At 41.1% G+C, this 12,786-nt stretch overlaps 1 protein-coding gene across 1 annotated transcript in view; it reads left to right on the plus strand.

Annotated features, from left to right (window-relative positions):
* grin3a (glutamate receptor, ionotropic, N-methyl-D-aspartate 3A) overlaps nt 1-12,786 on the plus strand; it is a gene marked incomplete at both ends in the record, with an annotated part of 61,201 nt that overhangs the window by 24,403 nt on the left and 24,012 nt on the right. Inside the window, 3 exons of the mRNA XM_080477611.1 lie at nt 9,324-9,993; nt 10,524-10,907; nt 11,403-11,548. Coding sequence (XP_080333737.1) covers nt 9,324-9,993; nt 10,524-10,907; nt 11,403-11,548 — 1,200 coding nt within the window. The remainder of the gene's footprint in view (nt 1-9,323; nt 9,994-10,523; nt 10,908-11,402; nt 11,549-12,786) is intronic.

Below are 12,786 nucleotides of genomic sequence, written 5' to 3' on the forward strand. Positions count from 1 at the left end.
ATAGGCGCTGTTTTATGTCTGTTCCAATATGCCTAAAAAGTCAACACTGGCCACGGGATGCGTTTCTTCTTCATGAACTATTCACTCAATTTGCTCAGGAGATATCAAACTACTCGTCCAGTTGCGTTGGAAAGTGGAGTGAAACAGGCAGAGTGTGTGGAAGCGGGATTTATTCGGTTCTCGTTTGAAGAAAGTTCTTGCTGATTCTCACCACCAAGCAAAATTTAAATTTCAGAATATATTGAGGCTGAATGTACGGACATGAATAATGTATGGATGAAAATGAACCAAAGATTATCTAATAATGTGGAAAGATTAGCATTGCATTATGAGACGACAGATGATTACATATTCTCTGTTTTAAATAGCTCTAATCGGTTGCTGCTGGATATTCAGCTCGGCAGTGTAGTTGATTTATTCATTATTACTTGAATTCCTCGTTTCTCCGTGCGTTTGCTTTGAACCGAGAAAGATCAAGCAGAGATCGGGCTTGTGGATAAAATCCTCATCTCAGATCTTGTTTTCCTCTGTTTACCACCGAGTTTGGTTTACCGAGTCTTCAAAGATCTGTCCTTTTTATTTTTCTGTCATCCATTCAGTCCTTTGAGAATAGTCTTCCAAGGCTCATCACTTAGCATTATGAGAAACTAACAGCCCGACAGAGACACTCGAGAAAACTGTACAGAACATCCACACAGCCTTGGCACCATGTTCATGTTACTGTATGTGAATTAATGCTGAAATCAAATATTGCATACCATTTTTTTTTCTTTTTAGAAGGGTTTGCTTAACTCTGAAAAGCCCCACAATGTCGTTGTTTCCTCCCCTCGTTTGTAATTTGCCAAACTGCACGTTCATAGTTTACAATAATGACAGGGGCAGAATTACCACTCCACATTCGTAGTAATTTTCCTAACAGCGGGTGATTTATTTCAGACGGCGGTTGACAAAAGCGGCCTCATTTTAAGCCAACAGCCTGAGCGTTTGTCTGAAATACCAAAGTTGTCTGGAAAATATTTGCGGCCGACTCACATTAGGAAATGAACCGTTGACAGAGGCATTTTAAAGCACTTGATCACACAAACACTTTTGTTTAGTGCTAAAGGATGTGTCCTCGGCATAAGTTGATATCTTCACCCGTTTTTAATCAGGAGAGAAACCGCTTTGGCAAATGTTGCTGGAAACATGGAAACAAACAGCCCAGTTTTTGTATTGCACTGGAGAACTGTACAGCCACACTGCATTGAGAATGTTGAGGAAATATGTCATACCATTAAAGCACTTTCTCTTATAGCAATAAAAACATAATGGAGCTGAGAGTTTCCAGAATTTGTTTATTTCCATATCACAATAAAACAGGTTTTCATTTTCGACTAAGTGGGTTGTTAGTTGACACTGACGTAAACAGATGACCTGACATAGTTGGACAACAAATAACCAACCTAAACAGGATTTTTTTTTCGTCAATTCCACATTTGATTTGGGTTGCAACAAAATAAAAAAAACAACAGAAATAAAAATGACGAACTACATTTTGTTTGTTTTTCCTCTAATTGCTCTAATTCTTCAGCTTGACAAAGCTCATGCTGACAAAAACATGCTGACTCATGCTAACTCTCACAAGTTTGCTCTTGAAAGTGCAGCTGCCGGTTTTTGTGTGTAATTGTATTACGTTTTGACACTTTAGCTAGTCAAAGTCATTAACTTGGTAGTTTAATAGTTGACAGTCACCAGCAGTAGTAAACAAATTACATCGTCCGTCCATAAGAATGTCTTTGCACTTGTCATTGTAAATGTTTATAGCATATTGTTCTATGTGTGCCTGTGTGTGTGTGGTTTCACCCACTAGTGGCTTGGCATACTATCAACTGTCATTTCTGTATAAACAGACATCGTTTTCAAGACGTTGCAGTGTAAACCCCAAACTTTACTGAAACAAAAAAACTCAAAACAATACTTTTTTACTTGAAAGATAGTTGTAGAATCAAGGCCTTTGTGATCTGAGTGCAATATTTTGCCTTTCATGAAGGTTATACCGCAGATTTATAGTTTTGGTCTCATAACATAATAAAACTTAAATTCTTCACTTAAGTAGAAGTACAAATACAAGTATGAAATACTGGTACTGGTTCAATATGCGTAACTATAAACTAAAAAGTAAATAACATTTATTTCAACTGAAATGCAGCACTGAACCTTTTAAGTAGAAAAGTATGTACCCGAGGCTACGATCGACTTGATGCAATTAGTTTTTTTTTTACTTGATTTAAATTAATGTCTTCAATGTCTTTTGTTTTTTTACAACTCTGTATAAGAAAGTGGACACAGACCAGACTCTATACTTTCCAGGCATATCTGATTTCCCCTCTGATTTGTTATTTAAAGTCATCTTCTGTAAAACAGAATGTAAGTTAAAGAAAGTCCAGATATCGGTGTGAAAATAATCAGAAGAATATTTACAGGTGTGTAACAGAGTGTTTAATACAGAAATGGAATATTTGAGCTTCATTCATAATCTAACATTTTGTTCTCTTTTTTGATGCAGCACTGGTTTACTAACATAAACAATATGACTGAAGGAATTAGTTTCAGGCAAATAACCAATTTAAGATTTTTTTTCCCCGCTTTGCTTTACTTCTAAATGAATTTCCATGTTAATGTCCTTCCTGAACCCTTCCTCAGCCTTTTGGACGATAGCCCAGTGTGTGATCCATCCGTCCACTGCATCATCCCTTCCCTGAAATATAGACTTTCTCGTTCCTTTTAGGGAACATAGCACATTACATCACCCCATTTCTTTTCCCTGTACAATACCTCAATCACCGCAGGTTACAGCACATCTCTGCCACACGTATGAGACTTTTCTTGCTGCTCTTAAAAAGAACTTGGTCTGCTTCAGTACGGCGCCTGACGGGGGCGCGCATGTGTGCAAACATCCCCGAATCAAAGAGCGCGTGACAAAATCAATTATGTGGCTCCAACAGTTACTAGTCTCTTCCAAGCCAGCAGCATCAGTACAGTAGGATTGGTCGGGAGGTCACCGCGGGACGGACAGCTTGTTCATCGTACGTCACTGAAGATAGACACAATGCTTGGACTTATTTCATGCACTTTTGGCATGAATCATCAGGTAAACTCTGCTTGTAAGCTACATGCGCACTGCCTCCACGTGCACAGGAAGCCAGAGTTTCCCAGGCTTGCCTCGCCTAATTCCAGTCACTACGACTGTAAAAGCTTTGGTTTAGAGGATAGATTTAGTGAGCAGAAAAGTGACACACTGCCTTCATTTCATAGTAATTAATTGGATTACCGAGAGTAATTTTTTATTTTTGAATTCAGTCGCTGAGCTGCGAGGACTAAACATTTCCCCAGAACGTCACACGAGCAGGTGAATTTCAAAAGACTAAGGTTCCCATTTGACTCAACAAGCACAAAATCAGATGGTGCATGTTCGAGTATTTCACGTACTGTGACTAAAGTGTCCACTTTAAATAAATCTGTGGTTTGGATGCAGTCAGCAGACATCAAACCTGCACCTACATGTGATGAGTGTACCATATAATTACACTCCTGGCAGCGGATAGAACAGCAAAGAGGGAGAGGGGAGAAGGAACGAGATGGAGGCGGAAATAAAGCAGAAAGCAAAATCTGGATTTTTCACATCAACACTATATATAACCTTTGTAGACACAGACACAGAGATAAACTTTAGGGGGTAAAAGTCCTGTATGAGCAGATAAGATATGCTGGCAGGGGCACACTTCACCTGGTTATCCAATTCGTTTTTTGTTTTTTTTTTACTCCTCTGGAGACAATCCCTCTTGATAAAAATCATTTTAAAGTGATGCATGCCCATCAAAGTAAAGGAGAGTACCCTGATGTGCCAGGAAGATGAGCTATAATAAGGTAGAAAATGCTATATGATAAATGTCCCCACTGAGGCTAATAGTCCCTGAACCAGAGTAAGTAAAACACGTTCTGTTTGCTTTAGGAGGGGATTGGTTTAACAAGGACGAATGCTCTCGGCAGACGTGTTAATGTCGCCTGAAAGGCAGCCGCATTCACTTCTTTCTGTATTTTCGGTTTTTAAGGACATGATGTTTTGATACCAACTTAAAAACAACATGCAATGCTGTTGGTGAATATTTTTTCCAAGTAATATAAGATGATGATTTAAGTGCACTCCCATTCCCTTTCATTCTGCGTGCCGAAGAGCCGACGTGAAAACAAACACATCTGTGAGGTTCTACCCAATATTATGCTCCAAACCATGTTTAGATGATGCATGAGGCGAGAACACAAGGCGGGCATGGCATTGAGTTAGTATCGCTGTGTAAATGATGTGATTCATCCAAACGTCATTCGCCGGCTTAAAATACCTTCAAGACCGCTTCAAAAATGCCATCATTTTATCATTCCACGAGGTGGAAATGAATCATGTCGTATTGTATAAAAAGTTCAACTCTCACTTTTTACTTTAGAGCCACGGATGTTCAGTGACCCTGCCAAGATCGCATATACATCAACAGGCCCCCGGCCTTGGACGAGTCATCAGTATGCTGGACAAAAGTGTTTTGTCATTCGAGCTCCTCTGAAGCAATTTCAAACTATTAATTCAAAGTGGACCGAACCTGTGTGACAGCTGAGCTGCGTGCAGGTCTTGTGACGAGTCAATGAATAAACTGTTGAGGCGTGCGCCGTTTCAAAACTTCGAACATCTCCCCGTTTGTGATTTTAAACCAACATTTCTATCAGTCAAAATGGATTTCACCTATCTGGCACTTTTTAAACCGAGCAAAACAACTTTAACATTTGAGTCATTCCCAATGTCATTTTTTGACAAATGGACCAGGAGAGATGGGGGATCTAACCAATAACCTCCACATTTAAAGACTGCTCGCTCTACCAACTGAGCCACAGCTGCCCAGAAGAATCGACAATAAGGTTCCGGTTACACGACAACGTTTCCAATGAAAACGCAGAGTTTTTACATTTTCGATTCACAAGAGTTTTGTATTTACACAGCAACGTTTTGAAAACGAAGTCTGTTTACAGGGAAAACCATGTCGTTAGCATGCCAGACCACGAGTTGGCACTGTTGTTTGTTTTTGTAATGAAACCACACACGTGTGAAGAAAACAATACACAATAAACAGTCACAATGTTGAGTTCACAGTTTGCTATTACCGTGACTGTCAACTATAAAACTACCAGGAGATTAAGGACTGGGACTCATGCCACGATGGACTCTGCGATTGTTGTTATTGTCCATCTACTTGCACATCTGTGTGTCTGCAGCACCATACACAACTATCTGAGATGATATTTGGGCCCCAAATCTATCAATTTTTACCAGAAGTGACTTCAGCAGATATTTCAGTGTGTCAGATCGTCTAGACGGTTCAGTCTACATTTCCACCATGCACGAAGGAGCCTTGGCCTTCCATGTCATCTCCTTTCCCCGGTTCACTGCCTTTTCTCCCTCGCACAACTTGTGATCGATACTGACCACTACAGACACATAACTTCCCATGAGAGCTGCGGTTTTGGAGACAGTCTAACCCAGTAGTCAAAATTTGGGCCTCAAATCCTTACAATTGCAGTATACACATTTAAATCTCAAATCTTGAGTGGGCCGGACCGGTAAAGTAGTGCCTTAATAGCCTTTAAATTAAAGGTATTTCTTTGTTGTGGCATAGAGTATATGTGAAGAAAATGTCAAAATTTTTGCAAAAACAAATAATAACCATGGAAAATTCCTACAATGTCAACATGAAACCATTTTTAACGATACGATTCAGGTGCAAAACAGTGAAGTGCAGGTTCTTTTCCTGACACAGCGGCTTTCAAGCAAACGTTAGTTTGCTCACGATGATCTCAGGTTCTCAGTGTTGCGTTTGTTAAAAAAGAATTGAATGAAAATAAATTACAAAATCTATGTTTTATTTAAATTTTATACAGTTTGCTCAGTGGTTTGGCGGGTAGGATCGGAACCTCTTTCAGGCCGATTTTGGCACACGGGCCTCATCATAATAACACTTTACATTTAGATATCGCTTTTCAAAACACGCAGAGTCACTTTACATTTTAAAATGAGCAAACATTAAAACAGACAAAGATCATAAAACAAGTCATAAAACATAAAAAAGAAATTAGTCGTATACCTCAAAAGCCGTTCTGAACAGGTGGGTCTTGATGAGAGATTTGAAAGTGGTTCAGGGCTTATGTTTGACACACCCGGCTCTACACGTGCTAAACAAGCAAGTTTCGGTCAAACAATTGCTAATTAGAATTAGTTTGACAGTCCTGCTCGAAATAAATCAAAAACCCGACATGTCGGGACGCAGAAGCACTCTTCTCTTTGATGTGCACAATGGAGGCGGAGCCCTTGCTGCTGTTTTGACCTCTATATACATTTTATAAGCTATTCTTGGCTGGGGAAAAAAGCCAGCACAATGTTCCCACATGGTATGGCACATAGCCCAGCCAACAGTATTGTGGCAATTATACGGCAGAATATATATCACAGAGGATTTAAGCATTTTGTTTACATCTTTTGATGTGATAGTTAAAAAAATAAAAAAATAAATAATGTGACTACAATGCAAACTGATTGAGCTTTACACCGATATTTTCTACATGAGACTACGGGTCATCCTTAGAGGTATTTTTCATATTGTAAATGAGCAAGAATCTGAAGTCACAATGACATCATCATCAATCAGATTTTAATTGAACTCAAATGGACCTTTGAGCTGAATTTGAATTAAATCTGTAAAGGCCTTCTTGAGATATTGAATCATAATCAGTATGACTAATGTGAAGCGGCAGTGATGTTGACATCCGACTGCAGAGTTCCAAACATTGCTCAGTTCATTCAGCACTGACATACTGCATGAAAACACATCATCTACTGTCAACACAAAAACTTATGCCCCTGGATACACCTTCATATGGAGCCCCAGACATGACATCTGAAATCAAACTTTAAATCGTGTCTGAAAATGTATATTTTGTGGACGCTAAATAGTATTTTGAGGGCATGAAATATTAATTTGAGGCCACCAACTAGGTTTTTGTGGCCACAATTTAAAGTTGAATTTTAGATGTCATTTCTGGAGCTCTATATGAAGGAGTGTCCAGGGGCATATGTTTTTGTGTTGACAGTAAATACTAATTTGAGTTCACAAAATATAGTATTTTTGCTTCAGCCTTTACAGCTCCTATGCTTTGGCTTTTGTAGTCATATTGCATCACTACTTGCTCGTATATTATGGACACTTCATTTATATGGTGACTTATGCTTTGTGAAACCTGTCCAGGCTGCTGTACTTTTTGCCAGGCAGAGAGAGCAACGCAAAGAAGCCCCGAACTCTCGAATTCAAAGACATTAAACGTTTCCAGAAAACCGACTGAGTCAGTTCAACTAACTATAACCTGGACTGAAAAGTGCATTAATGAGCAGAGCCAATCAGGACCGAGCCCAGATGGGATGAGTGCCCTTGGACTTCTGATTAGCTGATTGGAGAAGCAGCAGCCTAACTCTGAGTTTTCTACTCGCTGCTCCCTGCCTGCCATTAGTGTAGGTATGAATGAGAAGCCTTAAAAATGGGATACAGTGTATGAAGAAAAAAAAAACATTTGGTTCAACACAGACATTTTCAAATTCAGTTGATTTCTGATGCACTTTGTTCATGTATGACAGTCTAAGAATTTCAACAATTCACTAACCATATGTCCAACTAATATATATGACCTTTTACTGAAACGTGACATTTCACCGTTAACACGGAGCGAGCTGTACACTGTCAGGAGAGTGCGGGACCGAGTCACTTACACTCTGCAATTGAAGGAGAGAGACACGTTCCCCAGGTAGTTTAACATCTACAAGCTATACTGAAGACACTGACCTTCAGACTGACTGCTTGGGGTGTCAGCTTGGCTTAAAGACCGTTAAAGATGTAGGAAAGTCGACAAGCTTGTGCAAGACGAAATTTTCCAGTGAGCAAGGTGACACGATGGAGCAGTTTTGGAAAAAGGTCACATCAGTTACATCGTTACCTCCTGAGGGCATATCGAAGAGGCGTGCGTCTACCTGCACGGAACGAGCGCCCGAGCTCCGTCTCGCTTCCAAACGCACCCTATCCCATTGAAGTGTGAGCCCGTTTCAGTGTGTGCGTGGGGGGGCGAGTGTGTGCATCTGCCCTGGTATCTGACACTCCCAGACAGCCAGTAGCATGGCTCAGTGAGAGAGCCGGCGTGATCACTGGACCGTGATCCGTCTTATGCTGTCACACACACGCAGACACACGCATGTACTATAAGCCTCTTCTGTACCTACCAAGATGAAGCATCTATTTCATTTTTTGGGGGTTTGTATATTCTGAATTTTTGTATGAAATGGTAAAATGTTCACTTATATAGCGCCTTTCAACTGCATGAGCAGCCCCAAAGTGCTTTCATCACATTCACCCATTCACTCACACAAGTAAGTAATAAACTAGAAACTCAACTGCCAACAATCAAGCTTGTACGTCTCAAATACGGGTCTAAGTTGTGACAAAGGTGTTGAACTTGTGGTGAGTGCTCACTACTTGAAGGTTTGATCCCCACTCTTCCCCCGTCAACATGTCAAAATGAACTTGTCCAAGAAACTAAACACCAATTTGTTCCCAATGAACGGATTAAGTGCCTCGCAGGCCAGCTGTCAACATTAGTGTGTGTGAATGGGTGAATGTGACCGTCATTGTAAAGTGCATCAGGGACTGCTGAAGCAGGGAAAAAGTGCCGCATGAGTGAAACCATTTACAATACAGAGGATGCATTGAGAAAGTTTGTCAACAAGATAATGAATTCAGACAATATTCAAAACTTGCTTTTAACATCAAAGTAATTATTTGAAGTAATAACTGAACATTTACGCAATATTAGACAACTACTTAAAAGTCAAGTGTTTTTGAAATTGAAATTGAACCTGCAACTTTCCGATTGCAAGATGTGCCACTCTACCAACCAACCCTCGAAGCTGGGCCGTGCTCCATAAGTAATAAAAATAAACAGAACTTTACAAAGAGCAACTTAGAGAGCATTTCTGAAATGATCACAACCCAGACTCAACATTTCAGTAACCTTTACCAAATCACCTGGTTTTGGCTGTTACTACACCACTTCCCTGACCCAACTCCCCCCTGAACAATAACATTTGGTCTTTCTCATGAATTCACAAAACACTTATAGCTTATGAAGAACATTTTCTTTCATCCTGTTACCATCTCTTTTCCTCCTGACATTTCTTGTTTTCTCTTTCCCCTCGTCTCCCTCAGATTTCTAGCCAACCAGTCCTTTGAGGGCCAGAGTGGTTTTATATCCAAAGACAGTCGTGGCCAGAATGTCATCTCGGAGTCCCATCACTACATCTGGTCCCTCCAGCTGGACCCTCTGGGCCAGCCAACCTGGACCCGCCTTGGACGCTGGCGCTGGGGCAGAGTTCTGATGGACCAAGGGGCATGGCCAAGCCATGTTGGTTCTGGGAGCGGAGGGGACTGGCGGCGGCCCACCCGGTTGCACATGCGAGTGGTAACACTGGTGGAGCACCCGTTTGTATTCACTCGCGAGGTGGACGGAGATGGTATGTGCCCCGCGGGCCAGCTGTGCCTCGACCCGCTCACCAACGACTCTTCAGTTTTGCAAGGACTTTTCCAGAACTTGGGAGGACCTAATGGATCCGTCCCCACAGAACTTAAGAAATGTTGCTACGGGTACTGCATTGACCTGTTGGAGAAGCTGGCAGAGGACATGGGCTTTACCTTTGACCTCTACATTGTTGGCGATGGGAAATATGGAGGGTTCAAGAATGGGCGCTGGACAGGATTGGTGGGTGATCTGCTCAGTGGCGCCGCACATCTGGCAGTGACTTCTTTTAGTATTAATTCAGCCCGAAGCCAAGTCATTGACTTCACCTCGCCCTTCTTCTCCACCAGCCTGGGAATTCTGGTCAGTACTGCTCTTCTCCTGCAAACCTCATTAGATTTTCTTCCATGTACTTCTTACTCCCAATTTGTGTCACACTTTGGTCCATCTCACTTTACTGTGTGTCACTGGGCTCAACGCAACTCTCTTCTTGTATTCAGGTGGTCAGTATCAATATGGCAGAGTTTTATTACTGCTAGCCCTAAGTTATTGGATTATAATGCAATTCCTAAATGTGGGATTGGCCAGGTGAAAATACAGCTTTATGGGGCAACCCACAATTACATAAGTCACTGCCTGACACGCATAGTGATGGTAGTATTCATTCTCTTTTTTTCACCTTCTTATGTCAGTAGATTTTACTGGATCCTTATTTATTTATTTTTTTTAAACCTTTAACAACATAGGTACAACATCAGCACCATTTTTAGGAGCAATGTAATAGAAAATAATATAAGGAATTTACCTGGTTTAACAATATTATTCATTAAAGATTTCATGTCCTGTGCTTGGACGCATACAAGCTTTCTGATCTTGTGTCCTCTCCCGATCAGGTCCGCACTCGAGACACAGCTGCCCCCATCGGTGCCTTCATGTGGCCGCTCCACTGGTCCATGTGGCTCGGCATCTTCGTCTCCCTCCACGTCACCGCCGTCTTCCTCACCCTGTACGAGTGGCACAGCCCGTTTGGCATGACGCCGCGTGGACGCAATCGGGATCGGGTCTTCTCTTTCTCCTCGGCACTCAACGTCTGCTACGCTATCCTCTTTGGGAGAACGGTCGCCATCAAGCCCCCAAAGTGCTGGACGGGTCGTCTGCTGATGAACCTTTGGGCCATCTTCTGTCTGTTCTGCCTGTCCACCTACACCGCCAACCTGGCTGCTGTCATGGTCGGGGAAAAGACCTATGAACAGCTGTCAGGGATACATGATCCAAAGGTAGTACAGGCAGAAAGACGCAACGCTGGAGAAACCTGTGCTTTCTAAATTTGGTTAATAGTTAAAAACTTGATGATTGAGTTGTAAACATACGGCGTCATGTAAATATGTGGCTTTGGGGGCTTGAATTTCATCAAGTGTTCAATTTGCTTGTTTGCAGATTACAAACAACAAATTGGTGCTCAGGTTTTAGCTGTTTGTGTATTTCCTCCAAATCGTTGTTTTCGTTAAAACATCTATTCAGCAGTCTTTAATCAAACTACTTTAAATCAGTAAATTGGATAAGACTAATGGATGTTGATGCCAAGTCACCAAAATCACTGTACAACGAGGAAGAATGAGAGTCACAAGGCTGAAGTAAAGAAAAGAAACAAAGTAGGGTTCAGGACCGAAGGAAATGAGAAGCAATAAAGCTGAAATTTTAATACTAATAATATTGCTCTGTAATGCGGAAGGTAAAGGTAACATCTGGGTTTTTATTCTGCTTTCCTGCAGTTGCACCATCCCTCTCAGGGATTCAGATTTGCTACAGTGAGAGAAAGCAGTGCAGAGGACTACGTCAAGAAGAGTTTCCCTGAAATGCACGAGTACATGAGGAGATACAATGCCCCTGCAACACCGGATGGGATACATAATCTCAAGTAAGATAATACAACGCTTACGATTCACATGTGGCCACGAGTAAAAACATGCAGGTATGCATGGAGCAAACATTGTACACTGAACACTCTCGACTGATTCATGTTTTTTTTTTCCTCATATTGACCCAGATATTTGCTTTCATCATTTCTGCAAATCAGCTTCTTTGTGTGTACATAAGGGGGAGAAGAAATGCGAAGGGGTGTACCAAAGGAAAGTCAAAACTTTAAGGGGGTGAAAAAAAAAAGAGAAATATATATATATATATATATATATATATATATATATATATATATATATCCCTGCCGCTGTCATTCCCCACCACAAGCATGCCTGTTCGCATTCAGATCTCACCCTCCTCTTTACCCTGCCACTGCTGTCATCCTAAGCCGCTTCAACATTCAACTGGCATCCCCGCGGAGCATAGCAGAATATAGTGCGAAAAGGCAGCTGGAATACAGGCCGAGTCTGGTAGGACACATTTTAAATGGATGAAACAAGATTTTTTTTTCTTCTTTTTACTGAGCTCGTAAACACTGATCAGTGAAGTTGAAAGGAAAAAATGTAATCTTTAGAAAAGTAACATCTTGGCAACCAGAGAGTATTCACGCTTGGTGATGATTTACTCTATTAGGGACCGGGCAGTAAAGCGCACTTCCATGATTTTACAGAAAACCCCATGCCCATTGGTCACTTTTATTGATACATCAATGGGGCTATGATATTTGGAGGATTTGGTGAATTCTTCACAAAACTATGAAAAGTACAGATTAGACTGAGGTCATTGCAAGAAATGTAACACACACCCCTTCCAAATCCTTACTGCCATTTCAATACCAGGATGGTACAACAGTGAATTTACTTTGTTAGGCTCCATTTACACGACAATGTTTCAAAAGAAAACGCATCATTTTTTTGTGTTTTCGTTTCAGATTCGTTTCCTCTTTACATCACAGCATTTTGAAAACGATGCACAGAGAACAATATACCATAAACATTAGCGATAGTGGGTACAAGGACATTCATATGGTCAGACCACCACATTGGATTGCTATTCCGGGTGACTCAACAATAAAACTATTGAGTCCCATTTAAATATGGACTGCGAGTCGTGACACTATGGAGGCCGCCATTGTTTTTCTCGTTTTCATAGTTTCATTTTTCCTTCGTTTACACAGAGACGGAGTTGGAGCCTTTTTGACAAGTTCAATTTCGGAAGGCGTTTTCAAAACACTTCATT

The sequence above is a fragment of the Lipophrys pholis genome (genome assembly GCF_963383615.2).
Source record: "Lipophrys pholis genome assembly, chromosome: 12".
NCBI lineage: Eukaryota > Metazoa > Chordata > Actinopteri > Blenniiformes > Blenniidae > Lipophrys > Lipophrys pholis.